Source organism: Budorcas taxicolor, chromosome 22 (assembly GCF_023091745.1).
Source record: "Budorcas taxicolor isolate Tak-1 chromosome 22, Takin1.1, whole genome shotgun sequence".
Classification (NCBI taxonomy): Eukaryota; Metazoa; Chordata; class Mammalia; order Artiodactyla; family Bovidae; genus Budorcas; species Budorcas taxicolor.
Genome location: NC_068931.1, coordinates 35,837,705 through 35,862,398, shown reverse-complemented (window position 1 = coordinate 35,862,398; position 24,694 = coordinate 35,837,705). Strand labels below are relative to the sequence as shown.

The following is a 24,694-nucleotide window of genomic DNA, read 5'->3' as shown; positions in this document are numbered from 1 at the left end:
CAGTCCATCCTAAAGGAGATCAGTCCTGGGTGTTCATTGGAAGGACTGATGTTGAAGCTGAATCTCCAATACTTTGGCCACCTGATGCGAAGAGCTGACTCATTTGAAAAGACTCTGATGCTGGGAAAGATTGATGGCAGAAGGGGGACAACAGAGGATAAGATGGTTGGATGGCATCACTGACTCAATGGACATGGGTTTGGGTGGACTCCGGGAGTTGGTGATGGACAGGGAGGCTAGGCATGCTGAGGTTCATGGGGTCACAAAGAGTCGGACACAACTAAGCGACTCAGCTGAACAATGAAGGAGACCTGGGTTCAATAAGTAAAACATGATCACTTCAACAAAAGAGATTTATTCACACTGCAACAAATACATTTAGCTCTTTCATTTTCTCTGCCTTAAAAACTCAGCAAATGAATATTTTAAAATTTATTCAGCAATTCATTGATTGACACTTTATGTTTCCAATTCTGTGGCATTACCAGCAGTACCAAAATAAAATACGTGCACGTCTCTTTGTATGCATGTATAAAAAATCCTTTTGTTTTTAAACCTAGAGTAGAATTACGGGATTGAAGGGTATTACATCTTGAACCTTACTAAAATGCCAAATCATTTCCAAAATGGTTGCAACAGATTCCATCAGCTGAGTACAGGTGCCCAACCTCCTCACCAACATGCATTAAACTTATAAGCTCATGCCAATCTCATAGATGAGAAAACAATACACAGTATTATTTTACGCATTTCCCTGATTGCTCAGGAAGCTAAGCATCTTTTCATATTTCCCCTCTGTATGAATTTCCTGTTTATGTCTTCTGCCATTTTAACTTGAGTTGGTTTTTAAAAGTGTATGCTGCTGCTGCTAAGTCACTTCAGTCGTGTCTGACTCTGTGCGACCCCATAGACGGCAGCCCACCAGGCTCCACCATCCCTGGGATTCTCCAGGCAAGAACACTGGAGTGGGTTGCCATTTCCTTCTCCGATGCATGAAAGTGAAAAGTGAAAGTGAAATTGCTCAGTTGTATCCGACTCTTTGTGACAGCATGGACTGCATCCTACTAGGCTCCTCCATCCATGGGATTTGCCAGGCAAGAGTACTGGAGTGGGCTGCCATTGCCTTCTTCGTTAAAAGTGTATAGTGTGAGGTAAACGTTTGATTTCATTCCTCTGCACGTGGATGTCCAGTATCTCCAATGCCGTGTTTTTTTTTTTCGCCACACCCTGTGGTAAAAGAGATCCTAGTTTCTCACCCAGGAATCAAACCTGCATCTCCTGCATTGGAAGTGTGGAGACTTAACCACTGGACCACCAAAGAAGTCCTCCCAATATCATTTATTGAAGAGACTATCCTATTCCCATTGTGTGTTCTGAGCACTCTTATTGAAGATATGTTGGCTGTATATAAATATAAAATATATGACCATATATTTATTTGGGTGCTCTCCATTCTGTTCCATTGGTCTACACATCTGTTCTTATGCCAGCACATTATTTTGATTACTGTAGTTTGTAATTTTTTTTTTAAATCAGGAAGTGATACTTTCAGTTTTATCCTTTCTCAAGACTGCTTTGGCTATTTGAAGTTTTATACAGTTATGTACTAACTGTTTACACAATTGTGCACTAACATAGGAGGAAAAAGAGGTGCCCAATTAAAGAGTTTATGCATTATTGGACGTCTGCCTTTGGAATGGTATTATTACATACGTAGAAAATTTATGCTATAAATGACAATATGATCCTCACCCTTCTCTAATTATAAGGAATAATTTATGAGACATTAACTAGGTCCATAGCTTTGTAAAGATTTATGGGTTAAGATTCAAGAAAAATGCAAGCTTTGGTATTAAAGTTAGCAGTTCAAATTCCAAACAGCTTTCTCTAGACATATGACCCAGGACAGACAAGCCTGTTATGTACAATGTCATGCTAAGGAGGAGGAATAATACAAGAAAAGTGTCTGGCTCATAGGAGGTACTCCATAAAACTCGACTATTACTTACAGACACTGTAACAGTATAAAGAGCTCAAAAATCCTAATCAAAACCCATGGGTAGTCTCATTTGGCCAGTTACCTCTATCAGGAACCCTATCTCTTTGAGTTTGCTTCCTCATGTGTAAAATGAGCATAATAGCTGTATTACTCACCTTAAAATATCATTTAGAGGATCAAATGTCTTACACGTTAAGTTCTTGGGGATTATAAGGCATTTTTACGATCTAAATGCTAAAACATTTCTCTGGTAGTGATTTTTGATGAATATCTTTTAAAATCGCATTGCCTACTTCCTTGTCTTATTGCCAGCTCCTCAAAATAGCAATTAATCTATATCATTTTGTTCATTTAAACGTATAGTTACTATTCATTCAAGAAATACTGTCCACTGCCTATAGAGAGCACAGGTGCACAGCAAATGTGTGATTAAAAAAACCCCACAATTCTAAGTTTTTGGCTAATTTAAATTCTAGACTTTGACGGATGCATCAACAAACTCAAGCTCTTCTCCCATTTGGATTTTTGTTATATATATATATATAATTTACCTCTTGTGTAAATTTTATTTACTTTGCAAGGAGAGATAAGAAAGCCTTCCTCAGGGATCAATGCAAAGAAATAGAGGAAAACAGCAGAATGGGAAAGACTAGAGATCTCTTCAAGAAGATTAGAGATACCAAGGGAATATTTCATGCAAAGATAGGTTCGATAAAGGACAGAAATGGTATGGACCTAACAGAAGGAGAAGATATTAAGAAGAGGTGGCAAGACTACACAGAAGAACTGTACAAAAAAGATCGTCATGACCCAGATAATCATGACGGTGTGATCACTCACCCAGAGCCAGACATCCTGGAATGTGAAGTCAAGTGTGCCTTAGGAAGCATTACTACGCTTATTACAAAGCTAGTGGAGGTGATAGAACTCCAGTTGAGCTATTTCAAATTCTGAAAGATGATGCTGTGAAAGTGCTGCACTCAATATGCCAGCAAATTTGGAAAACTCAGCAGTGGCCACAGTACTGGGAAAATGTCAGTTTTCATTCCAATCCCAAAGAAAGGCAATGCCAAAGAATGCTCAAACTACCACACAATTGCACTCATCTCACATGCTAGTAAAGTAATGCTCAAAATTCTCCAAGCCAGGCTTCAGCAATATGTGAACCGTGAACTTCCAGATGTTCAAGCTGGTTTTAGAAAAGGCAGAGGAACCAGAGATCAAATTGCCAACATCCACTGGATCATGGAAAAAGCAAGAGCATTCCAGAAAAAGATCTATTTCTGCTTTATTGACTATGCCAAAGCCTTTGACTGTGTGGATCACAATAAACTGTGGAAAATTCTGAAAGAGATGGGAATACCAGACCACCTGACCTGCCTCTTGAGAAACCTATATGCAGGTCAGGAAGCAACAGTTAGAACTGGACATGGAACAACAGACTGGTTCCAAATCGGAAAAGGAGCATGTCAAGGCTGTATATTGTCACCCTGCTTATTTAATTTCTATGCAGAGTACATCATGAGAAACGCTGGGCTGGAAGAAGCACAAGCTGGAATCAAGATTGCTAGGAGAAATATCAATAACCTCAGATATGCAGATGATACCACGCTTACGGCAGAAAGTGAAGAGGAACTAAAAAGCCTCTTGATGAAAGTGAAAGAAGAGAGTGAAAAAGTTGGCTTAAAGCTCAACATTCAGAAAACGAAGATCATGGCATCTGGTCCCATCACTTCATGGCAAATAGATGGGGAAACAGCGGAAACAGTGTCAGACTTTATTTTGGGGGGCTCCAAAATCACTGCAGATGGTGATTGCAGCCATGAAATTAAAAGACACTTACTCTTTGGAAGGAAAGTTATGACCAACCTAGACAACATATTAAAAAGCAGAGACATTACTTTGCCAACAAAGGTCCGTCTAGTCAAGGCTATATTTTTTCCAGTGGTCATGCATGGATGTAAGAGTTGGACTGTGAAGAAAGCTGAGCACCAAAGAATTGATGCTTTTGAAGTGTGGTGTTGGAGAAGACTCTTGAGAGTCCCTTGGACTGCAAGGAGATCCAACCAGTCCATTCTAAAGGAGATCAGTTCTGAGTGTTCATTGGAAGGCATGATGCTGAAGCTGAAACTCCAATACTTTGGCCACCTCATGCGAAGAGTTGACTCATTGAAAAAGACCCTGATGCTGGGAGGGATTGGAGGCAGGAGTAAAAGGCGACGACAGAGGATGAGATGGCTGGATGGCATCACCGACTCCATGGACATGAGTTTGGGTAAACTCCGGGAGTTGGTGATGGACAGGGAGGCCTGGCGTGCTGGGATTCATGGGGTCGCAAAGAGTTGGACACAACTGAGCGAATGAACCGAACTGAACAATCACCCATAATATGATAACAATCCGATTACACCAGCTCTTAAATCAGTTAATACCAGCTGATCTGAGCAATTTGGCAATGTACGTTGTACAATCAAACCTGAACGATTCTATTCATTCTGAAAAAACCTGCAACGCTCCAGGTAGCCATCACTGATCACAGTTCCCAGTTAGGGACTAGATTATGCAAAGTTATATTTTTGTTAGCGTCCTGTACTCTCGCTGGATATCCACGAAGGGAACCAGGTAAAGCGTGCCAGGCTTTCACTTACGAACACGTGCAGGTGGGTAAGAGCTGGTAGCAAGTGTTTGGGTCAGTGCTTCTTCCCCCACCGCATAATGCCAACGGAAAGACGACTGCCCCTTGGCTTCTCATTGGCCAAGTGAATGGAGACGAGGGAGGAAACCAGGCAGAAGACTAGGTCTTGCAACAGGTGCCTTAACCCTGGGACTTGGCGCCACCGACTATCCAATCAGCGCCGAGTACTGCGTTCCTCCACAATCTTCCTCGTTCAGTAGAGCCCTCTATCTGCCAGCAAAATGAACGAATCCCCACACATTACGTTGATACACAAGCCACGCTTGCATTCACGACTTCATTCACGCTCCTCAACAGCCCAGGGATAGAAACATTATTTTTATTTCTCAGAAGATGGAACCCCACCTGAGCTACAGGGCCCGCGACCTGCAAGGCAGATGCGCGAATCCGGAGCTGGGACCACTCCTGCGGGAAGAAGGACTTTGATCCGACGGCCACTGCCGTCACCTCCCCAGCCCGGAGCTCCCGGATAAGCCGCCTGACTTGGATTCTCAGACGGCGACTACCTTCCCTTGCGGCCCATCGAGCCGTAACCAGCCGCCATTCACCCGACTTCCCAAACCAGGAAAACCCCCGCCAAGAGCCCGCGCATCCCGGCTTGTAACCCGCATCGTGTACAGGGCGAGGCCGCGCGTCTGCAGTCACCCCATGGGTTGTTACCCACGAACGCGGATCGGGCGTTGAGTGGCTAACCCTAGCTCCCAACACCCTTCCGACCTCCGTCACCAGGGAAGCTCCCAAACGCCACCGGACCCGCCCCTGCGCCCACAAGCCGCTCTAGCCGCGCACGGAGCCGGCACTCTCGTTGCTCCCGGCCTGACGTCATCCGCGGGCGCCGCGACGAAGTGGCGGGCACGCGCAGCCAAGAAGATGTCTCCGACGCCGCCGCTCTTCAGTTTGCCTGAAGCGCGGACGCGGTTTACGGTGAGTTGCGGACCGGTGGGCGCGGCCCCGGACCAACGCTATTTGTTGCTCTCCTCTCCCTGAAATTACTTGAATTTTGCACTGGGGTAAAGCGGGGACAGAGGCGTTGCGTCGCGGCGACGGGTTCCCGGCCCTGTCGTGGGCTGGAGAGGCGGCAAAGGCGCTTTACCTGCCTCTTCCAAGAGTCCTCTGCGGTCCGCCGCCTCCTTTCCGCTGGCGAGTCCCGGAACCCTCCGCCCTCCGTGGAGGGCTCACCCGCAGACTACCTCCTTTTGGTTCCTGCTTCTCTGCGGTGCTCGCTTAGTCAGGCGGGTGTTTCCAGAACTGGCAGGGGGCTTCTCTAGAGGGAAGGCGAGAATGGTTTTAGTCCAGAGAATAGGCTCCCGCCCCGCCTTCTAACTGCCAGGTGGCTCTTCTCGCCGCTTATTCATCACCCTTTAACCCTTTGTATCTCACTCCTTAGAGATCGATGAGGACAGTCCTGAGTGGGGCGAGACAAACTGATCAGCTTGGGAAGGGTTGTCAACTGTCATTTTATTCTTCCGCCTTGGGGAACAGTAATTTAAGCATGTGGGGAAACACTTTACAGAGTGTTTTGATCTTAGCTTATTTAACTCAGAATACCTCTGTGAAGTAGGGTGTTTAATTATCCACAGTAGATGAGATAGAAACTGAGACAGCCCGCTCCCCAGCCCCCGCTTATGTTGTTGTTCAGTCGCTAAGTCGTGTCCGACCCTTGCAACCTCATGGACTGCAGCATGCCAGTCTTCCCTGTCCTTCACCATGTCCCGGAGATTGCTCAAATTCATGTCCATTGAGTCGGTGATGCCACCCAACCATCTCATCCTCTGTCACCCCCTTCTCCTGCCTTCAGTCTTTCCCAGCATCAGGGTCTTTTCCAGTGAGTCGGCTTTTCGCATCAGGTGGCCAAAGTTTGGAGCTTCAGCATCAGTCCTTTCAAAGAATATTTAGGGTTGATTTCCTTTAGGGTTGACGGCTTTGATCTCCTTGCAGTCCAAGGGGCTCTCAGGAGTCTTCTCCAGCACCATAGTTTGAAAACATAAAAGTTAAATTATTTGCTTCACTGTTTTTTCTGACTTCAGACTCAGTAATCTTTTTATGTTGCCCAACACCAAATGAAGAACCCTGTTCTAAGTCGTTTGACTGTGTTCATCCCTAGTTTTCTGTAATTCTGTGAGGAGAAACTGTTAGGTGTGTCCAAGGTCATATCAGTCCTGGAAGGGACCATTTGATAGGAGATCATCTAGCCCGGTGCTTCTTAAGATTGAGCATGGGTTGGGATCACCTGGGGATCTTGTTAAATGAGATTCTGGTTCCGTGTGAATGGGGCCTGAGATTCTGCATTTCTAACAAGTTCTCAGGTGATGCCACTGCTGCTGGTGGTAATAAGGATCTACAACAACCCATATATGTAACTGGTGAGGAAAATGAAGCACAGAGACAAAGGGGTATGTTCTAGATTACCGACTTCCCAACTGCCAGTGCAGGAGGCGAAGGAGATGTGGGTTCATTGCCTGGGTGGGGAAGATCCCCTGGAAAAGGGAATGGCAACCTGCTCCAGTATTCTTGCCAGGAGAATCCCATGGACAGAGGAGCCTGGCGGGGTACAGTCCATGGGGTCACGAAAAGTCGGACACCACTGAGCTTGCACGCACCAAGATTACACAGCCTACTCACAGAGTCAGGAATGGACCGTTTCCAGTATAAATGTAACTCCTGGGAGGTAACAAGAGGATTTTCCAAGTGTATGTGAATTTTCACAGAGTGAATGACTTGGCAATATTTTTCTTTTTCAGTTATGACTACTTTGTGACAGTCAGCAGGTTTAGTACTTTAAGACATCAATGTTTACTTGATGTCAGGGACTGTGCTGTGCAAGCTACCTAGAGGAGGTGGGACTTCTGTTAAGTCTTGAAGAATGGATAGAATTTGCATGAGCATGTGGGAAGAACAATGTGCATGGATACACTAGAGTGAACTTGATAGAAAATGATGGGAAAATGGCTACAGCCTAGTGGAGAGTATATGTTTGGGGTTACTGGGAAGTACGGTTGGATAGATTGAGCGGGATAACATTATTAAGGACCTTTAGAGGAAGCTGTGAAACAAAACCTATAAATAAGGGGCCACTTGAGATATTTTTTAAAGCAGAATGAATAGCATATTTAAAGGAAAGGTAGGCGGGAAAACCTGGAATGAGAAAACTGAGCTTGGAAGCTCTCAACAAGCTTCAAGTGATGAGAAAGTAGCATTTGAATGAGAATTACTGCTGAACTGACTGACAGGTAATTTTTCTCAGGTATAAACATTTTTTAGTTAGACATACAATTAATGAGTGGTATGTTTCTCAGTGAACAAAAATTCCTTCAACTTATGTGCCTTTTTTTTTTTTTTTTCCTTCTAGAAATCTACGAGAGAGGCCCTGAACAGCAAAAATATCAAGCCCTTGTTGAATACTTTTAGCCAGTTACCTGGAAGGTAAGGTATTAATATCCATGACATGGGCTCATTGAAATCTTTATACTTACCCTGAGCTGTTTTAAAAATGCAGGTGTTTTTTGTTTTTAATAGTGAAAATGAAAAAAAATGTACCCTTGACCAGGCTTTTAGAGGTGTTCTAGAAGAAGAAATTGTAAGTATGTTTTTCCTTTATTTATTGTTAAAATTTTGCTGGCAGATTAGTAAATATTATTTTTTAATTTGCTTTTATTCTTAGAATAGATATTTAACCATGACTATTTTTTCCTGGAGTGAACTGCTTAGTCTGTGAAACCTAACTTGGTCATAGTTAGCATAGGAGTTACATAATGAATAAGGGTTTTTGATAGCATAGGTGCAATTTAAGAGTTTGGTTTAATAAATTAGCAGAGCCCTCTGCCATTGAATATGTATAAGAAAAGTTGACACGAGGTCTTCCTGAGCAAGAACTAGAACTTGAAGATGGGCCCTGTCTTTGCTGTATAAACAGCGACACATCCTGCAGTGGATGAGAAGTCTAGTCCAAGAATGTTCGGCACGGATTCCAGGCCCTCATTTTCCTTATCAGCATCCTCCTTCTCAGTTAGTAATAGATAACAAGAGCCTATCCAACTTCAGTACAGAAATTTAAACGTGAAAAATCTGACTTTGTGTACCAATAGTGGAGCACTCGAAAGGAAAACTTCCAACAGTTTATTCTTCGTTTAGCAAAGCTTGGATCCCAAGAAGCTAGATTCTTTTCCAGTGGCCATAAAACAGTGTCCCATTCTTTAGGACAGTTCTGTATTCATTTTGTCGTCTTCTTCAGACCTAGTCACCTGTTGTCAGGCATTGGGCAAGGTTACCTTGCTTTTTTGAGCCTCAATTTCGTTTGTAAGAGAGGAAACACCATTTTTACAGGGTTGCATAAAACAACACTTAATAAACACTCAATAAATGCTGGTTTTTATGATATTATCACACCTAAGCATCATCTCTCTTCTATTATTAATAAACCCTTCCCAGACATATTGATGCACTAGTATAGTTAATCCCCCTGGCCCAGTCTTTTGTCTGGTGCCTTTGAGTGACTTATTGGCCTCAGCGCATCTGTACTTGATTAGCTTACAGGCTTAATCATGCTAATATAACCATCTTCCCAAGACTCTTGGATTTTAAGTGAATCACCTGCTGCTTATTTATTTAATATACTTCTACAGTTAGGGCTCTTATCATTCATTTTAAAAATATTCTTAGTAATTTTATCCTCTGTGAGAAATATCCTTATCCAATGTTTGTGATAATCAATTTAATGTCAGAGGGTATGTTTTTCTTATTATCAAATTAGTCTAAATTCTGGTTCCTAAATTAAGTTGTTTTCTCCTTTGTTGGTAGATAAATCATTCATCATGTGAAAACGTTTTAGCTATTATTTCTCTTGCTATTGGGGGAGTAACTGAAGGTAAGTATGGTTTGGTTTGGTTTGGTTTTAAAATAATCCTAGACTTGACATGCTTTATTGAAAACGTATTCTCCGCATACCTCTCTACCTAGTTGATTTTGTTCGTTTTTCAAATTCTGCCTACCGACCCCCATTGCCGAGAAGTCTCACTGAAATTAGCTCACGGTTATTTCTTGTCACTAGTATACTGTGTACACTTTGACATATCTTTGTTCGCCACTTACTTCGTTCATCCAGTGCCTATATATTGAGCATCTACTATGTGCCTGGTACTGAGCTAGGACTTGGAGATTCAGTGGTGAATAAAACATATTCCCTGCCTATAAGGAACCTAGTGGTTCATGGAGGAAACACATGTAAATGTCTTACTGGGGGTAATTGAAGTGGGAATGAGGTATATTTGAAGTGATTCTTTAAACTTCAGCGTCTGAAGGGACCAGGATGGGCTAGAAAGAAAACTGTAACATAGGAGCTGGGGTGTAAGGGCTGTAAAAAAGCTGGAGCAGGATGGTGAGAGGATGATGAGAACCATGAGGAAAGAAGCAGGAGGGTAAGTTAGGATCATTTGTAAAGGGCTTTGTATGCTGTGCTAAAGAGTACCTGTGAGAAAGGCGTGGGATGGGGAGAAACTGCTGGCAGGAAAACTCGGTAGAGGTTGGTTAAGATGGGCCAGGAGTAGTAGGAGGTAGTTTCAGCAGACTTTTAAAAAGGCATATAGTAAGTACACAGTGACTAATACACAGTAGTAGCTCATTAAATATTTTCATAAAGAAGCAATGAAAAAGTAGCTCTTCAGTACTCTTTTTTCATTAGTATTGTTAAAATAGTCCTTTGATTTATTCATATAATTTATGTGAAAAGTGCCTTTTAATCTGTAAAGCACTATTACATTTATTATTTTGATACTTATTCCTACCAAAAAACTGAAACATACAAGGTAAAAGTGATCTTCCAGTGTAGCTGCAAGCAATTTTGTGAACTTAAGTAGTTCATAAATTTTGGCTTTAGGAGTTAAACTTGTATGAAATGCTTATTCATCCATTTATTAAGCATATTCGAACGAGTACTGCAATGGGGTGTTCCTTGCCAGTTCCTGTCAAACAGTTTGCAACATCTACTTCATTGATTATCCTGATATGATTACTCTTGTAAACTGGTAATGTTTTTAATGCTTCAGTCAGTTCAGTCACTCAGTCGTGTCCTACTCTTTGCGACCCTATGGACTGCAGCACGCCAGGCCTCCCTGTCCATTGCCAACTCCTGGAGCTTGCGCAAACTCATGTCCATCGAGTCGGTGATGCCATCCTACCATCTCATCCTCTGGTATCCCGTTCTCCTTCTGCCCTCAATCTTGCCCAGCATCAGGGTCTTTTCCAATGGCTCAGTTCTTCACATGAGGTGGCCAAAGTACTGGAGCTTCAGCTTCAGCATCAGTCCTTCCAATGAATGTTCAGGACTGATTTCCTTTAGGATGGACTGGTTGGATCTCCTTACAGTCCAAGGGACTCTCAAGAGTCTTCTCCAACACCACAGTTCAAAAGCATCAGTTCTTCAGTGCTCAGCTTTCTTTATGGACTCTCACATCCATACATGACTACTGAAAAAACCATAGCTTTGACTAGACAGACCTTTGTTGGCAAATGCTTGAAGTTATACAAAGTCTGTGTTTAAAACTTTTACTTTATTTGGGAAAGATAGGGACTTAAGAACTCAGTTAAGCCATGAATAAAAGTTTAAATACCTTTTTATTTTAATTTGATGGGAAAAATTTCTTCTTGAAACCAATATTATTGTTTATTATGTGACAGATTTTCTAATTGTCCATAAACATGTTTTGTTAAACTCAACTTGGCAGATATTTATTGAGCTTCTGTTGTGTCAGACTCTCCACTGGTGAAAACCTTCAAAAATGCCTACCTTTAAGAAGCTCATAGTCTACATAATAATAAACAGTTTGGATATGAAAAGTACTATAATTTATGTGCAGTGGCTTTCAGAAGCAGAGATGTGGTAGTCTACACAGAAGTACCAGAAGAGTTTTTTAGATGCAGTATGTACTATATGCTTTGAAAGACTGAGTAGGAATTTACCATGTGATAGAGAGGAAGAAGCCTATTTAGGCAGAAAACATCGTAAACAAAACCATGCAGGGTTGAACATAGCAAGGTGTTTGGGAACTCAGGAGGGGTATCTGTGGCCAAGGTTAAGATGAAACTCAGAGGGCAGCATAGAGGCTGGGACACGGGTTGTGATAGTGTTGGGGAATCGTGTGATAACCCAGCTCATCAGAATCACCAGTGAAGCTCCATTTTCAAATTAATTGCCAGGCTTTCACTCAGTTTTACTGAATCTTTGAGAGTGGAATCTAGGTAATTTTCTTAAGTTCTGTAATTAAATGTGTGTGATTTTGCCAAATTATACTTCAGCTAAGGGCAGGGAGTATGTCTCTCTAATCTCTTGGATATACAGGACACAAAGTATCACAAATCTAAGTGTTGAAGGACTTTGGAGGTCGTCTGGTTCAGTCTTGTCTCTGGCCTGTCCTGTCTCCCCTCAGTAACTGAAGCTCACCGTTTGATTTCTCTTAGCTGGTTCTGATGATCAGATTTCCTTTGCATTGAGTTGAACTTTGCTGCTTTATGCCTCACTAGTTCTAGGCAGTATCCCTCATATTACATTCCAGCTGTGATCTTTCCAGTGCAGTGCAGAGCTGGAAGTACTACTTCCTGTTTCTGAACTACTGTGTTAATGCAGTATTAGGGGCTAATAATGCCCCTAGATACTTTTTTACATATCATGCTGAAGTGGCTACTTTTCCTAAACCGGTAACAAGTATTAGTATCTATTACCGAAAAATAGAAGGAAGAATGAGTAGGGAAATAAAAGCATTTTTAACTAGCCTAGATGACCTTAAAGTCTTTAGTTTATTGCTTTAGTAAGATTGAATTTAGACATAGCTTTTTATTTTACCAATTTTTTCTTTGAAACAACAGTATATTTTAAAAATATAGTAAGAACTGAAATTAGTATCAAACCTTTTTGTGATCTTTTTTGAACTAGATCTTTTCAAATGACAAAGACAATTTAAATTTAGCATTATTACAAAACATTTGGAAATGGGAAAATACTAGTTCCAGTTCTGCTACTTCAAAAAACTACTATTTATTTTGGTATATGATTTTAGCTTCTCTAGTCTTTTTAATAGATTTTATTGTTATAACCATAATACCCATACAGTTTTGAACCCTGCCTTTTTCACTTGACATTAAATCATAAGCATTTTCCAAGTTATTATAGTCATCATAACCATCGTTTTTAATTGGCTGCATTATATTCTTTTGAATAGCTTAGTGGTGAAGAAAACAGACTGTGGAGCCAGACTGCCTGGGTTCGTATCCCAGCTCTACTGCTTACTGGCTCTATGATCTCGGGCAACTTATTTAACTTCTCTGTGTCTCAGTTTTCCCATTCTGTAAACTGGAGAGAATGTTCTCTACCTCATAGGGTTATGAGGATTACATGTGTTAGTGTATGTGAAGCACTTAGTGTGCCTGACATATACTAAATGCTCTAGAAGGGTTATCAAGAATGACACATACCGAAACTTAAATAAACTTAAGTATATCTTCCTTGGGGACTTTTAGGTTGCTTCTGTTTCTTGCTTTTCACAGCCTTGTTAGGATGGACAAAGTGTACCTTTAAGATTATTTTCAGAATTTTTTGCATCAGAATCTTTTACTCAGCCGTATTGTAAACTTTTAAATTGGCTTGTGCTCCACTTGAAGGTATTTGTACGGCATCTACACCTTTTGTATTGTTGGGAGATGTTTTGGACTGTCTTCCTTTGGATCAGTGTGACACAATATTCACTTTTGTGGAAAGAAATGTTGCTACGTGGAAATCAGTAAGTGCCTTAGTTTCTTTTTCTGCTATCTTTAGCTTTCTATAGATCCAGAGTTCTGAGGCTAGTTTGTTTTGTTTGTGGCTTTTATTTCTGCCTTTGCTGATTGCTAAAAAGTTTACCTTTATGAGAATTATGTGTTCTGCTCTCTTGGAAAAGCCAAGTAAGAGTCACATGGAGATAAAAATGACAGTACAAAATTTGAGTAAAAACAGTTACCTGGAAAACACACACTTTTACATGTTTTAAAAGTTACTTAGAATCGTCTTTGTTATATGTTTGAAAATATTTCATTAAAAATTTTATTTGCTTGGAAGAATTGAAAGCAGCATAGTAGATTCAGCACATATTAGTGTTCTTTAAAATCTTACTTCCTGTGACTTACTATTGAAGAATGTGCAACAACTTCAGAACAATAATAATTATTTCTGTCTTAATTTCAGAATACATTCTATTCTGCTGGGAAAAATTATTTACTGCGTATGTGCAATGGTAAGTAACTGAGCAGTAAATGATTGGTTTTTAAGAAGGAAATATGGCCAGGAAACCAGGTGGTTGAATTAAACACAAGAGATAAAATTTTTTTTAAGTAGATTGTATCTTCATTTTAAAATAGCAATCTGATTTATTAAAACTGATCATTTGCTTTAAATTTATCTATTCCTGTTCTAGGTATAAACTTAATAAAAACCAAAAAGTTGAGTTAAGTTTATCTTGTCCATGTTAAACTCATTTTATTTTTAATTTTCTAGTCCTTTTTTTTGTGACAAAAAAATAGTTTCTGCCCCCATTTTGAGAACTACTGCTTTAGGAAAATACTTTTGAACTGGTTAAGACACTTGGATATATTGTAATAAATATAGAATGATCTCTGCTGTGTAACCTTTGTTTCCATTTGTTGTTAGATCTCCTACGAAGATTATCAAAATCCCAGAATACAGTCTTCTGTGGACGAATTCAACTCTTTTTGGCCAGGCTTTTCCCTTTATCTGAGAAATCAGGTGAGCTTTTGTAAATAAATTGCTTTGCAGGACTAGAATATACCATGATGATTTAAAAAAAAAAAAAGGGTTCTAAAAAGTTGAAAGATAGCATAGGAAATTGTCACTTGATTTTCGTTTACTTGTAAATAGTTGTACCTATTCCAGTGCATAATACAGGTAACACTCAAATAAAGCCATTGATTCTTCAAGTTCAAAGCTTATTAATAATAATGTACAGTTGAATCACACTGAAATATGTAGACATGAATCATGTTTTTATTTTTCTGCTTCCATTTTCTTCTTCAATCACTGTTTAGCCACATTTACTTTTGTTCATTTATCATTGTGAAATATAACAGTAGTATGAAAAGTGCATGAAGCATATAGTATAATAATTATAAAGCATATAGTTGTATTACCACTGTTCAGGTCCAAAAGTGAAGCATGACAGTTCTCTCGAGCCCTCCACAGTCTGTTCGGATATGCCAGATTTTAACTGTCTATTTGCCTCAGTCACCCCTTCCTTAATATCAGGTTAATCTGCCACCTGCTTCACATGTTGTAAGGATTAAATGAGTTAAAACATGTGAAGAGCTTACAGCAGTGCCTGCTTGTGGTAAGACCTAATAGTTTGTGTTAGCAGTGGCAAAATTACCTGTGACTTTCTTTTTGTCCTGCTGTATCTCTGCTTTTTTTCTTTCCTCTTATTTAAATGTGGTCAGGATTAATTTCAATTTACCAGTGTATTTACAACTTGTATTTCTGATCCTCTGTCTGTGACTATTTTCCCCTTTAGACTTTTCTTTAGTGCAAATTTTGTTTTGTCTGAAAATCTTTTTCTTTACAAAGAATGGTTGAAGATTAGATAGAATGGTTGAAGTAGGTTGGCACTGGATATAGGATTTCATTTAGTGGAAGGTCATCATTACTTTGCCTTTGTCTTCTAGAGAGGAGTCAGATCTCAGTCTAACTCCTTTGAAGATAATCTAGTTTTGTTTTTTTCTCTGTTTACTCTTGAAGTTTTCTTTTGCTTTGAGTTTTTGTTTGTTCTTTTGTTTGTGGGGTTTTTGGTTTTTCAGTTTTCTATAATGTATCCAAGCGTGGATTTTTAAAATTTATCATTCTTCAGATCTGTGGACATCTTTAGTTTGTGCATTGGTTGTCCTTCATCCACTTTGTAAAAATTTAAGCTGATGTTTCTTCAGATACTGTGTGTGCTGCTTTCTCTTTATGGAACTCTAGTTAACATTCTATACCTTGTCTGTCTCTTACACTTTCTGCATTTTTCATCTGTCTCTCTTTCCATCACATTCTTTTCTTTTTTTTTTTTTTTTTTAAATTTTATTTATTTATTTGGCTGCTCTGGGTCTTAGTTGTAGCATGTGGGATCTAGCTCCCTGACCAGGGATCGAACCTGGGCCCTCTGCACTGGGAGCTCAGAGTCTTAGCCACTGGACCACCAGGGAAGTCCCATTTCCATCACATTCTGCGTGATTTCTTTGGAAATGTTTTCTAGTTTACTACTCTGTTCATCTATGAATAATCTGCTGCAAAATGAGTTCTTAATTTCCGTAATTGTATATTTCATTTCTAGAAAGTCTGTTTTTAAGTCTGTGTGTCACTTTTTAGTTTCTTATTCCCTGTTTTCAAGCTTGTTTTTTAGTTGTCTAACCAGGGTAGGCATTGTCACCTTTATCTATGTGTCTGATAATGCCAGTGTCTTAAGTCCTTGCGGCTGTTTGTCATTCACACTTGTGCCTGTCTCTCACTCATGATGTCTTATCTCTTTGTGTGTTTCTGGTTAGCGTTTGATGTTATGTTTGAGAAGATATTTGAAGGAATAATTCGGAGGCCTGGGTTAGATACTTTTCTCCAGAAAAGGGCTTTCATGATCTGCCAGGCACCTTAGAAGGTACTACGACTAGTGTAAGCTTACCATCATCTAGTCCAGCTCAAGGTCTGTGATTGCTTAGGTCATCGAGAACGCTTGGCACTGGGCTGCAGTTTGGTTCATCCCTACCCGAGGACGTAGCCCTGTACGTCCCAGCCCAGAAGATGGTTGGGGTAGGATTTGTTAGATTCCACACCTTCCTTGGACTCAGATTTATTTTTAACATTCTCACTTCAGGAAGCTGCTAAAAGAGTGGCTCAGTTTTGCAACAGATTCTTCCTGTTTGACAGACAGAAGTGGCTTTGAGTGCTGACGCTGCATTGCTTATCTTTCTTGCCTTCTTGGTTTTTGCCATATATTCCTCACTGAACGTTAGCTCTTTACAGTTTTTAAGAAAAACCAATTTTTCTATTTCATTGTCTAAAACAGTGCTGTGAACAGGGTTTATGCTCTGTAAGAATTTATAGAATTAATGTAATTGATCCAAGTTTGTAGTTGTCTTAGTGAGAGGATTAATCTGAATTGTTAATTAGCTAGTTAATTATTAGCCTCCTGTTACTGGAAGCTCAACTTTTTCTGTTTTTTAACAGCTTTACTGAGATGTGAATTCACATACCATACAGTTCTCCATTGAAAATGTGCAGTTTTCTGTTTTTTTTTTTAGTATATTCACAGGGTTGTGCAGTCATCACTGCAGCTGATTTTAGAACATTTTTCCTCCTATACGAGCCCTGTGCCCACTAACTGTCACTCTGCGCTTACCCCCATCCCTGCCTCTCTCCCAAGCCCCAAAGAACAGGTCATCTGCTTACTCATCTCTGGATTTTTCCTATTCTAGACATTTAAAAAAACGGAATAATACAATATGTGGTCTTTCGTGACTGGCTTTTTTAACTCAGCCTCGCCTCTTCAAGATTCACCTGTGTTGTGTGTATCAGTAGTTCATTCTTTTTTTACAGCTCAGTGATATTCTCTGTATGGATAGACTGCAATTTGTTTATCCATTTGTCAGTTAATGGACACTTGAGTTGCTTCTGCTTTTTGGCTATTGTGGCTAATGCTGCTGTGAACATTTGTGTACAAGTTTTGTGTGGATGTATGTTTTCACTTCTCTTGGGCATATCCATAGAATGGAATTGATGGGTCATATGGTAACTGTTTTACTTTCTCCTGGAGGTGTATATAAGAGTAGAATTACTGGGTCACGTGGTAACTCTGTGTTTAAGTTCTTGGCGAGCCATCAGACTGTTTTCCAAAGTGGCTGCTTCATTTTACAGTCTTACCATTGATGCAAATGCCTTCCAGTTTCCAAACATCCTTACTAACAGAAGCTAGGTCGGCATTTGGGGATATCTTGTAGTACTTTTTTTTTCTTGTGTTTGTAGATGCTGAAGAGTCAGTAGAGTATATCCCAAGACCTTTAGAAAGCTGTTTTAGCATGTAATTTATCCATTAAATTTAGTTAAGTATGACTGAAATTTTTAACCTAATGGAGAATTATGTCATGTGCCATTGAGTAATAAGAGGCTAGACTAAGATATTTTAAGTAAGTAATACAGAATGGTGAGCCAAGTTCATTCACTAGCTTAATGACTTCATATCTAGCATATTGGTTTTTCTTTAAAAAAAAAAAAAAGAGGCTTTTTGTTTTAAAATAATTTTAGACTTAAAGTCTAGAGTCTATGTAAAGATACTATAAAGTACCTGATGTACATTTATCAAAACTGAGAGATCAGCATTGGTGCAGTACTTTATTTAGACTTTATCAGTTTTATCACTGCTTTCTTTTTTGTTTAAGGATCCAATCCAGGATCCTGCATGTAGTTGTGATGTCATTTTAATCTCTCCAGTCAGTGACAGTTCCTCAGCCTTTGCAGTTTTTTTCATGACCTTCATAGTTTTGAAGAGTCCTGGTCAGGTATTTTGTAGAATGCCCTTCCATTTATGTTTGTCTGGTGTTTTTCACAGTTAGATTGTGGTTGTGGATTTGAGGAAGAAGACCACAGAGGTGATGTGCTTTTCTTGGTGCATATTTCAGCATGGTGTTGATGTATCTTTTTGCTGGGGATGTTATCCTTGAACACCTAATTAAGATAGTATCCTTGAGTGCTATATTTCTCTACTACAAAGCTACTGTTTTCCCCTTTGTAATTAATAAATATTTGGAGGGAGATACTTTGAAGCTTTGCAAATATTCTTTTCCTCCTTAAATCTTTGCCCACTGAGTTTAGTAGCGTTCATCAGTGAATCTTGCCTAGAGCAATTATTATTAGGTTTCCTGGTGGTAATTTTCTATCTCTTTCATACCTTCTACATTTATGAATTGGGATTCTTCTCTAAAGAAGAGTTGTCTCTGGAATTCCCTGACGGACCAGTGGTTAGGACTTTGAGTTTTCACTGCTGAGAGCCCAGGTTTGATCCCTGGTCAGGGAAGTAAGATCCCATAAGCCATGCAATGCAGCCAAAAAAAAGAAAAAACAGTTGTGTCTTCCCCCTTGTTTACTTATCAGTTCAATCATCTATTTCAAAATGAAACTCATGAATATTTACTTTATATGAATTATAATCTCACAATATCATTATTTACTTTGTTCAGATTGTTCTAGTTCTCCCCATCGGATCTCTTTCATGCATTCCTGATATAAAAGGATAGTCCAAGTGCATCATGTATTTTTCCTTTTCAGCCACTGGAATCGGCCACTTCTCCAAAGAGCCTGGTTTGTCTTATTTTTAAAATGGTGTTTAGAAGACAAGATCTGGGCCCTAGATATGCTAATTATTACTAGAATATCACTGCTTCTAGGCCATCTCAGTGGACAGAGCTTGGAAAGATATGTATAAATACTAACATATACATATGCATCTTTATGTTATCTGTCTACATTTTTTTTAAATGACCAAAAACAGTGATATCATAGTGACTGATAACTTGTGAGTCTAATCCCACACCAGTAGACCTGCTTATTTCTAACTTCTTTCCCTGACAGTGAGAAACATGGCTCTTACTATAGCTTTTTTTGTATATATTATTACACATTTATACTGTCTGAGTAATACAGTTTCTGATTGTGCTTCAGCAAAATCATAAGTTAGTACATAAAGCATTCTGTAAAATTGTTCTAGAGCACTCATAAATAACAGATCACCTATATCTGTATTAGTATATATAGAATTCTGCATACTCAAAGCACCTTCAAGAAATGACTTTTAGAAAGAATTTGAAAATCAAGTGTGATATTAGTTCTGACTTGATCTTTTGCTTAATTAGTTATTTATCATTTTATATATTTTAGTTAAATGACAACAAAGTTGTATTCTTAAACTGGTTTAGGTGTTTGGGTTTGCTTTGAAAATCTTTTTTTGTTTGTTTTTTTAACAGGTCTTAACTTGCAGAGTCAATTTAATCTGGAAAATGTCACTGTTTTCAATACCAATGAGCAGGAAAGCACCTTGGGTCAGAAGGTGAGGCTGATGTGAAATCAGCAGAACATATTTTAAGTTTGTTATTGAGATAACTAGGACTTCCCAAGTGGCACAGTGGTAGAGAATACTCAGGAGACATGGGTTCAATCCCTGAGTCAGGGAAGATCCCCTGGAGAAGGAGATAACAACCCACTCCAGTGTTCTTGCCTAGAAAATTCCATGGACAGAGGAGCATGGCGGACTATACAGTCCATGGGGCCACAAAGAGTCGGACCTGGCTGAACATACGCGGCATTGAAAACAGTCCAGGGTTGGCGAATGGTTGGACCTTCTTTACCTGCTCTTCATTTAGGAGCAAGTTATAAAGTTTAAAAGTTTTTCAGTTAGATATAACTAATATTTCACATTAAATTAATCAGAATACTTAATTTATCCCTTAAATTGTAATCATTGTCAATTTGGAAATGATACTGACTTTAAGATTTTTCCTTTCCCTTTTATGTATCTTTTAGGTATTTCTTGGACTAGTCTATGTAAACTAGTTGTTTAAAATTTTTCAATATGGAGCTAGACACCAAGCATATCCTAAAGTGTTCCTAGATAATAAGTGTTATGTGTATGAGTTGGGGAAGATTTTCAGAGTTCAGTTAAAGTTGGGGACAAAAACTACTTAAATTCCCTTTGAGAGTTAGTTACTGTGATTCATGGAGTCCTTAGTGTACTAATGATCCTCTCACTTCTCACAAAAGATCGTAGTGTACTATATTTCCAAATCATGTTTTGCCATAGATTCTCTGTTCATGGAGAGAATCTACTGACCATATTTGGAAAAGTACTGGTTTAAAACTTTACACTGTGTCTTCATGATTATCTTATTGTCATACGGCTCTTGAGTTCTTGGATCCCTGTCGTATAGAATTCTCTTCTGCCTGACAACTGCTTCATGAGCAGATGTACATTTTTTGAAATTTAGCACACAGAGGACAGAGAAGAAGGAATGGATGTAGAAGAAGGTGAAATGGGAGATGATGAAGCTCCAACAACTTGGTGAGTGTTTAGAAGTTCAGATTTCTTGATTTACACAGAAAATACCTTAATGATTTACCAAGTAAAAAGTTATGACCAACCTAGACAGCATATCCAAAAGCAGAGACATTACTTTGCCGACTAAGGTCCATCTAGTCAAGGCTATGGTTTTTCCTGTGGTCATGTATGGATGTGAGAGTTGGAGTGTGAAGAAGGCTGAGCGCCGAAGAATTGATGCTTTTGAACTGTGGTGTTGGAGAAGACTCTTGAGAGTCCTTTGGACTGCAAGGAGATCCAACCAGTCCATCCTAAAGAAGATCAGCCCTGGGATTTCTTTGAAAGGAATGATGCTAAAGCTGAAACTCCAGTACTTTGGCCACCTCATGCGAAGAGTTGACTCATTGGAAAAGACTCGGATGCTGGGAGGGATTGGGGGCAGGAGGAGAAGGGGACGACAGAGGATGAGATGGCTGGATGGCATCACTAACTCGATGGATGTGAGTGTGAGTGGACTCCGGGAGCTGGTGATGGACAAGGTAGCCTGGCGTGCTGCAGTCCATGGCGTCGCAAAGAGTCGGACATGACTGAGCGACTGAACTGAACTGAAGGTAGAGAGAGGAAGGAGGTAGGAGAATATAGACAAGGAGGAAGGAAATAATGCTTACAGATTCCTTTTATTTGTAATTTTATATATATGTCTTAAAATTTTAACTCCTAAATCACTAATGGACTAAATCAATTGGTTTCTGAATTGTGTGCAGGCAGTCTGTTGTTTAGGTGTGGCCGACCTTATACAGATGCCTAACGTTTGCAAAGCTAACCACAGGCAGCTCCTCCCTTTCTCCCTTCCATTTCACTTTGTAATCATAGTGGTATATGGGTCACTAAACCTAGTTCCTGTTTCTTGTATAAAATTACAGTGTTTCTTGGAATATTTGTCTGTGCATGAAGCTTAGCAAAGATGCTAACTATAATCCATAGGTTCAACTTTTTAAGGTTTATTCAGAAAGAATGGAATAAGCTAGTATGCAATTATGTTTACAGACAGAATTAATTTTAAGTGGTGATGTGGAAATATTTTTGTAGATATTGGAGGATATGAAGTAGTTGATACTGCAACCATTTTTAACATATGGTTAATACTAAAAGACTTAATTGGCTGTTTCTAATAACAGGATTTGCTGATATAAAGTCTAAATGTCTGTTTTAAAATCAAAAGTTGAAACAGTTTATAGCATAATGATTGCTTACAAAATTAAAAATTAAAAGAATATGTGTTCACACTGAAGATTTGTAATGTATCCAGATTGAACTAGTAATGCCATTTTTGTAATCCTAAATTGATATATACCTAAGGTGTTTGTTCCCTACTAGGTCTCCTTAACTTAGTGTGTTGGTTGGGATATAGCACCTTTGATTTTTAATATTAGAGTCAAATGAACATTAGTTTAAACCACATAGAAATTAACTTCTTTCTCATGTAAGAGCCTGAAGACAGGTGCTTCAGGGCTGACGCAGTAGCCCTTGAGGGAGGTCGTCTGGGCACCCAGGTTCCTTCTAACCTCTTAGTCCACTGTCCCTGGGTATTTGCTTTTTTTTCCTGTAGTCTTGGATGGTTCATCATCACATCTGCCTTCCAGCCAGGGAAAAGGGAAAATGGTGAAAAATGGCCCACAAAGGACATGTGACTCCCACTCCCAACTGACTGGGCAGAATCTAATCACACCTGGTGCAAGAGAGGTTGGGAACATAGCCTTAAATTCTGAATGTATCCAGCCAAAATTCAGGGGTTCCACTACCGAAGATAAAGACAGAGTAAGGGTCTGAGAACCCCTGAAATTATTTATAGTTTATATAAGTTTATGAATTTGTATTCTTCTCAGGGGAAAGAGGCCATGGCTTTCATTAGCTTTTTAAAAGAATTTGTGCCCCAAGGAAAACTAAAGCATTTAGATACTTCTAAAAGGACTTAAATGATTTATTGAATGTAACATTTGTTTTATCAGCTCCATTCCAATTGATTACAACCTGTACCGAAAATTTTGGTCACTTCAGGATTACTTTAGGAACCCTGTGCAATGCTATGAGAAAATCTCATGGAAAACTTTTCTCAAGGTGAGTTGCCGTTGTAGAGTACCAAAAGCCCATTATTTTATAGCTAATGGCAGAGTCAGAACTTGACTCTTGTCCAGCATACTTTTCACTATTTGGTTCTTGTGCCTGTTATGTTTTTATACCTATTTCATAATATAGATGGTAAGCTGTAGATTACTATGTAAACAGTTGATTTTGAGAGTAGTTTATAAATTATTTGAGGATTTAAAGGTTAGTAGTTACAGCTTTGGTTTTTTATATTGGTTTGATTTTTTACATAGTATTGTCAACATGCATTGGTGAACTGTTTGCAGACTACATTCTGCCTTTATTTGGCACAGAATTATTTTGCCTATCCTGTTAGAACAGGACTCTGCAGACTGGCCTTGGACCACATCCAGCCTAATGCCTGCTTTTGTAAATAAAGTTAATACAGTATTGGCAAACAGCCACACCAGTGATTTACCTATTATCTGTGATTGCTTTTGTGCTATGATGGCTGACTTTTGTAGTTGAGACCATTTGATGAGTCATATGGTCTAAAATATTTGCTGTCTGACTTGTGTAGGAAAAACTTGCTAACCTTTTTTTTTTTAAAGAATTCTCCGTATTTCTTTTCTTGGCCACTTAAAGATCAGTTTGTCCTTTTTGTTGTAATAAGAATCTAAAATTAATAGGTATAGCTTTTAAAAGTAGAATAGTATGTATTCTGTGTTACTTTTTAAAGTTTTATATGCAATAAAGTTTTTATTTTATATGCAGTACTTTTTTTTTCCTCTATAAGTGTCCAAATTGAGATTAAATAGTAAGTGAGAAGTCACTTGGAATTGTCCCTCAACTGGATAGGGTTTGACATCATGTTTTTATTTAGTCGCTGTCTTTAGCACAGAAGAGGCTTGAGAGTTCCCACTGCTGATTAGACAGCTAACTTTACTGACAAATTTCTTTATTCTCTCAAAACATTCCCTTCTCTGTTTTCTCCTTACACATACTACTTAAGAAATCACATATCTTTAGAAGTAGAGAGCTTATTCCTAGTTTTAGAATAACCATAAAGTCTGACACAGAATAGTTTTATCCTGTTTTGCTGTCATAATTTTTCTTCCTTAATGTGCCTTCAGTATGTGTATATGGTTAACTGGGAATAAATTATAGATTATTTTGATATAGAGAAGCACTAAGCAAGTGATTGGGCAACAGTGCCAAATTAATTTGTATTTTTATTTTGCAGTATTCTGAAGAAGTCCTAGCTGTTTTTAAGAGTTATAAATTAGATGATACTCAGGCCTCAAGGAAAAAGATGGAAGAATTGAAAACAGGAGGAGAGCATGTATATTTTGCAAAATTTTTAACAAGTGAAAAGGTATGAATCTCCTTTTTTCATGAAGCACAGTAAGAAATATTTTTTTTTTATTTAGATGATACCCTTGTAAGTTAAATACAGTAGAAAAGTTTCTGTCTTTATTTTTTGTTAAAACTGATAAATGTTAGTTTGAGAGTCCTGTTTTTTTCTTGTAGAAGTAAGACTGATTTCAAAGGTAAACAATATTGTTCTGCATTGTCTGTTTTGTAAATTTACTTTAGAATAAGTGGGTTTTAGTTACTTTCAAGTACATATATTTGAACCTTTAGTTAGGATTTAATTTGCATTTATGAAAATATTTTGTAATTACCATTTAGGTACAAACAAGGGGCTTTAAAATTCCCTTCTAATTTTATTTATACAGTTTAATAAGTTTTTTTCAGTTACAATGCTAAGGGATTGTGTAAATTTCTAGTCAGGATGGCACATTGAGTTTGTTTCAGCTCACTTCTTTT

The 24,694-nt window shown here is 38.9% G+C and overlaps 2 protein-coding genes across 2 annotated transcripts in view; one reads left to right on the top strand and one right to left on the bottom strand.

The window, feature by feature from the left end:
- Window positions 1-5,539: 5,539 nt before the first annotated feature.
- Window positions 5,540-24,694, top strand: part of THOC1 (THO complex subunit 1) — a 36,421-nt gene continuing 17,266 nt past the window's right edge. The window contains exons 1-11 of the mRNA XM_052660303.1: window positions 5,540-5,618; window positions 8,044-8,117; window positions 8,211-8,271; window positions 9,492-9,558; window positions 13,344-13,462; window positions 13,903-13,951; window positions 14,365-14,460; window positions 19,713-19,795; window positions 20,730-20,803; window positions 22,789-22,897; window positions 24,108-24,239. Coding sequence (XP_052516263.1) covers window positions 5,565-5,618; window positions 8,044-8,117; window positions 8,211-8,271; window positions 9,492-9,558; window positions 13,344-13,462; window positions 13,903-13,951; window positions 14,365-14,460; window positions 19,713-19,795; window positions 20,730-20,803; window positions 22,789-22,897; window positions 24,108-24,239 — 918 coding nt within the window. The 5' untranslated portion in view covers window positions 5,540-5,564. The remainder of the gene's footprint in view (window positions 5,619-8,043; window positions 8,118-8,210; window positions 8,272-9,491; window positions 9,559-13,343; window positions 13,463-13,902; window positions 13,952-14,364; window positions 14,461-19,712; window positions 19,796-20,729; window positions 20,804-22,788; window positions 22,898-24,107; window positions 24,240-24,694) is intronic.
- Window positions 5,820-24,694, bottom strand: part of USP14 (ubiquitin specific peptidase 14) — a 72,622-nt gene continuing 53,747 nt past the window's right edge. Inside the window, exon 17 of the transcript XR_008201389.1 lies at window positions 5,820-5,958. The gene's annotated coding sequence lies outside the window, so the exon portion shown is untranslated. The remainder of the gene's footprint in view (window positions 5,959-24,694) is intronic.